The 4426-nt window shown below is 34.2% G+C and overlaps 1 protein-coding gene across 1 annotated transcript; it reads right to left on the bottom strand.

Moving 5' to 3' along the window:
- Positions 1–1858: 1858 nt before the first annotated feature.
- On the bottom strand, positions 1859–3823 carry gsc (goosecoid). The gene is made up of 3 exons (XM_057344614.1): positions 3346–3823; positions 2787–3046; positions 1859–2355 (listed from the first exon to the last, which is right to left on the bottom strand). Exons 1-3 carry the CDS (start codon positions 3659–3661, stop codon positions 2206–2208), a joined length of 726 nt encoding a protein of 241 aa, XP_057200597.1. The 5' UTR covers positions 3662–3823; the 3' UTR covers positions 1859–2205.
- Positions 3824–4426: the final 603 nt, after the last annotated feature.

The following is a 4426-nucleotide window of genomic DNA, read 5'->3' as shown; positions in this document are numbered from 1 at the left end:
TCTCCTTTAATCTGTTTTCAAAAAGCCACCGACGAGGCTTAGTGTCGTTATTTTTCTTGTTTGATTTTAGCATGCGGTGTTGTTTTAAAAATGAGGAAGAGGAAAAAGGCACTAAAATGTAAACAAAGGCAGACTATGAAATAAAATTGCTCCTGTAACTATATTTACTGTGAAGAAGTCACAAATGTTTAAATTATACATTTAAAAAAGCACGTATGTTTTTGATGGATGGAGTGTTTAGTAAATTTAGTGACGATCGCCCCTGACCAGCTTCATGTCTGGTATACATGCTGCCTTTGGTCAATATACCATATTCATAAACCGGTCCTGGATATTTGTGTCTGATGATAAATAGCCCAAATTCATATACAGTAAGCACAAATAAATATCCACACTTTTGCTCCCCTCCAAATTGTCAATTTAATCTAAAAAGAAAGTGTTTTAAGACACTGGCAACCTTCCAGTGGCACAAATCATATTTAAATAACATACCTTAGCAACGCAATAATGTTTTATTTACGTGTATATGCAGTGTCCCTGTCAACACACACAGGAAAACACACAATGGTATTATTATTTCATCTCTCACACCCATGGGGATGATTGTAGATAGGCCTAGCACAATTGAGATGCTAATGAATTTTCTCTATATTCTGTAAATGAAAATGTGGTCTGGGTTTTACAACTAGGCCTGTACATTTTAATAAATGCCTCACCTACATAATAATAATAATAATACATTTTAACCGGGTCGTTTAGAATTACATTGTCTTAAATACTATTACACTTTATACAGTGACCTAAATGATAAAACACCGCAAAGGTTTTAGCCACGATAATATCTATTCACATCTTCTAAAAATAGTTTAACCCTCATCTTTTATTTTTAGTGGTACTTGGAGGAAAAAACAATAGTGATTGCTTAAATTATTCTACCACGTGTTAAATAATGATAATTAAATTATGCGAATTACTGAAAATTAAAAATAAAGATATTGTCATGGTTGTTAATTCCAATTCATTTCGAAATTGTTTATTTATCTGTTATTTTTAGATTTACCGCAACATTTTAAGCGTGTAAAACCAGTGACAATAATAACACAAAATAAAAGCCACATTATTATATGGGAATATTATTCTCAGATATATTTTACATTTTCACTTTAGATGCAGTTATAAATGTGTATAGACGTAGTCTAAATTAAAATATTTAATAGCTTGCATTAAATACATAGAAACAAATACGATCAAAATGGCCCTACTGTAGCGGCGGAAAAAAATGTAAAAAGAAAAAAAGTATAAAGTGTTTAAATGTTGACCCTATGTGATAGGGTGCAATTGATTCATCTTCAATGGTTTAAATAGTTAAAATTAAGTACATTTTACTTAAGAAGATGGTTCACATTAGAACAGGTGGTTGTCCCGCATTTTTGCATATCGTGCACCATGCGCCATGTCATTACTTGTCAAAACCTAAGTTAAATTTAAAAACTCTAATGATTTGACTTCGAAACATATTAACAAATCAAATATAGACTTTATACATTTTTATATCAATTCTATAACCTGCAAGCAGTGTGCTGTCAACAGACCCTTAATAGCCTATTTTATCCCCCCCAAAAAATGTTAAAACATTCTGCCAAATAATAAATAACTAATTTAATATTGCAATTTTACTTTATAATATATATTATAATATAGGCCTAACCGTTCAGCAAATTCTGATAAACAACAGGTCTAATCGTAAAATGTATTTTGAGATCACATTTACAACATTTTAAATAAATAGGCCAAATCCAACCATTTTATTTGATATTATTTTAATACTTGCTCATGTCATTTTTGTTTTCAGGCGACATTAAACGATGATTTAATCAATGTTATTTTTTAACGTCCTGCCATGTCTGCAGTTACAGCCCAGTCCATAACATTTCAATTAGGTACATCCGATTACGACAAGACTTCAACTAAAAGGTTTTCAATATATACCAGGTAATATTACTATGGCCAGAATCCATGTTATTTTTGTCTGTGTAGATTTAAATTAATATAAATAACAATATCATTGTTAGAAGTGACATTTACTATACATCTGTGCAACGGCATGACAACACATTTTACTCCTACTCACATGGTACTTTACAATATTTACAAAATGTCCGAATTGTATTTGTGCAAGATTTTCCCGGTCTCGTTTTCTATATATCAGCTGTCTGAATCCACATCGGTTTTGCCCTCCTCGACTTTCTCTGTGGTTGTTTTCGTGGATTTGTTCCATTTCTGTGAGTTTTCTGATTCCTCTGACGATGACCTTTTCTGTCTTCTCCATTTTGCTCGTCTGTTTTTGAACCAAACCTAAGCGTGGACAATATATAAAATGAACGATATGAAGAAACGCACACTGTAATGATTATACAAGCCGAGTTATTTTAATGCTCAAAATGATGTGGCCTGGTTGGTTCGTTGCGCACGAATTCTCTATTAACATAAACGTATCTTTAAACGTATAAATGTTTCTGTTGGTTCATATTTTAAATGAAAAATTTGAATAATTACGTCAATAACTTTTTAAATGTACATTTTAGATGTCGGGCAACTATTATTTGTAATTACAGTAAATGAACAGCAGTGCGTAAGTACAAGAAGAATCTTCACAATATAATATATGATATGATATACATGAAATATGCCTGGTTTGTTAGTGTCACTACTATGTTGTTTTACAAGTGTTGTGAATAAGGGCAACTTTAGTATAAAGTGTGAATAAGCATAAATGTTTTACTCACCTCTACTTTCTCTTCACGTAGGTGCACCTTCCGTGCCAGCTGCTCTCTGGTGCCAACGTCAGGGTATTTGGTTTCTTGAAAAAGGTTCTCCAATGCCTCCAGCTGCTCGTCAGTAAAGATGGTTCGGTGTCGTCTCTTGCGCCGACAGTGTAACTGGTTGAGTAGTTGCAGTTCTGTTCTAGACAACGTTCCCACGTTCATGTACGACATCATTTGATGTGGCACTGGAGAAATAAGCACTGATCCGGTACTGTCGTAGCCTTAAAATACAACAAAAAATATTTGAAGTAGCCTACACTGCAGTCAGTCTAATGCTAAAATAATTAGGCTACTAATACTTAAAAGCTTTTAATTTAATAAAACGTTTAACTTTTACTATTATAGTAAAAGTTTAACGTTTTAAAAGTTTAACGTTTTATTAAATTCCAAGCTTTTAAGTATTAGTAGCCTATTAATTATAGTCCATAGAACATGCTTTAAAAACATGCGATTTATAAAATATGCATTGCAATAAATTATCACAATAGATAAATACTGAATAAAGAAAAGTAAAAAATACCTGTAGGAATGCACGGGCATTGCTGGGAACCAAGGTTTGGTATTGCGCCACAGCAAGCTGGCCCAGTCGGCCCTTGGACATGGAGTTGTCCATAATAGTAGTTGTTATAGCCTATCCTGGTTCCAGTCACCGATTGTAAACTAGGAGCTGGGGGCACCGTGTGAGAATAGAGTCCGTTAAAATCGCCAGCTGCTGCGTACAAGGATTCCGTCAAATTGGAGAACACAACCGGAGCATTCCGATGGAGCAGAACCGAGTCCTTGCAGCTGGGTCTCCCTGCCAAGATGCTGTCGATACTAAACATCCCAGCGGGCATCACAAACTAGAAGACGTTTGAGATTGGGTGTCAAAAAAATAGGTTACTAAAATGTTCTCGTAGTCCTCTTAAAGATCACAGGTTTTCCTCATAGTCGTGAAAGAGCGAATTATCAAAAGGTTTTTTTTATCCTTTGGAATGTAGTTACAGCGACCGAGCGCAACAGCTTCAGTAACTCGTTTGTGGCTCAGCTGAACTCCTGCTCTGTTTTATACCCGGCTGACGTCATTGGAGGATTTGTGAATGACTTCTCCAATAAGAGATTGGCTGGGTTTAGGGTTAGCACACAATGGCGTGAAAACCACCGATCTGTGTATTGAGAATTAATTTGATTAAGTTAATCCGTACTATTTGCTGATTTTTTTAAACTAATTGTTTAGCACCAGTCCGCCTTTTTAACGAGCTCAGAGTAATTCTGAAAACAAACAGAGCTATAAAGTAATTGTACATTATTGTCTGTTTTCATATCTTCTCATTAAGGGGAATCATTTTTCAAACATGTAAAAATATTTATATGCGTAAAGATGAGTTTGGTTTGTTTCCGTGAGGATGAGAGACGAGCGACTTCACAAACTACTTCTCAAAACTCAGATTCTGAGTCAGAGCAGGTGAGCTTCATTTTTATTTCTAATTTGAAATTTATAACCACAGGCTCTCAGATCACCAGGCGCACTATTAAATCATTTCTTTTTATAAGCCATGTAATTTATTTTCTATTTTCTTTTCTCTTGTAAACGAGGCACTAAATAATAAAGTGCAAAACCT

This window comes from Triplophysa rosa, linkage group LG10 (genome assembly GCF_024868665.1).
Source record: "Triplophysa rosa linkage group LG10, Trosa_1v2, whole genome shotgun sequence".
NCBI lineage: Eukaryota > Metazoa > Chordata > Actinopteri > Cypriniformes > Nemacheilidae > Triplophysa > Triplophysa rosa.
The sequence above is the reverse complement of the archived record's forward strand: the minus strand, read 5'-3'. Positions and strand labels throughout refer to the sequence as shown.

Bases quoted from the DNA above. Each gene is read 5' to 3' on its own strand.
- gsc (XM_057344614.1), bottom strand. From the start codon at position 3,661: ATGCCCGCTGGGATGTTTAGTATCGACAGCATCTTGGCAGGGAGACCC. The intron at 3,047-3,345 runs GTATTTTTTACT...TTGTATTTTAAG, and splicing joins ATGCCCGTGCATTCCTACAG to GCTACGACAGTACCGGATCA. The intron at 2,356-2,786 runs GTGAGTAAAACA...GTCCACGCTTAG, and splicing joins TACGTGAAGAGAAAGTAGAG to GTTTGGTTCAAAAACAGACG.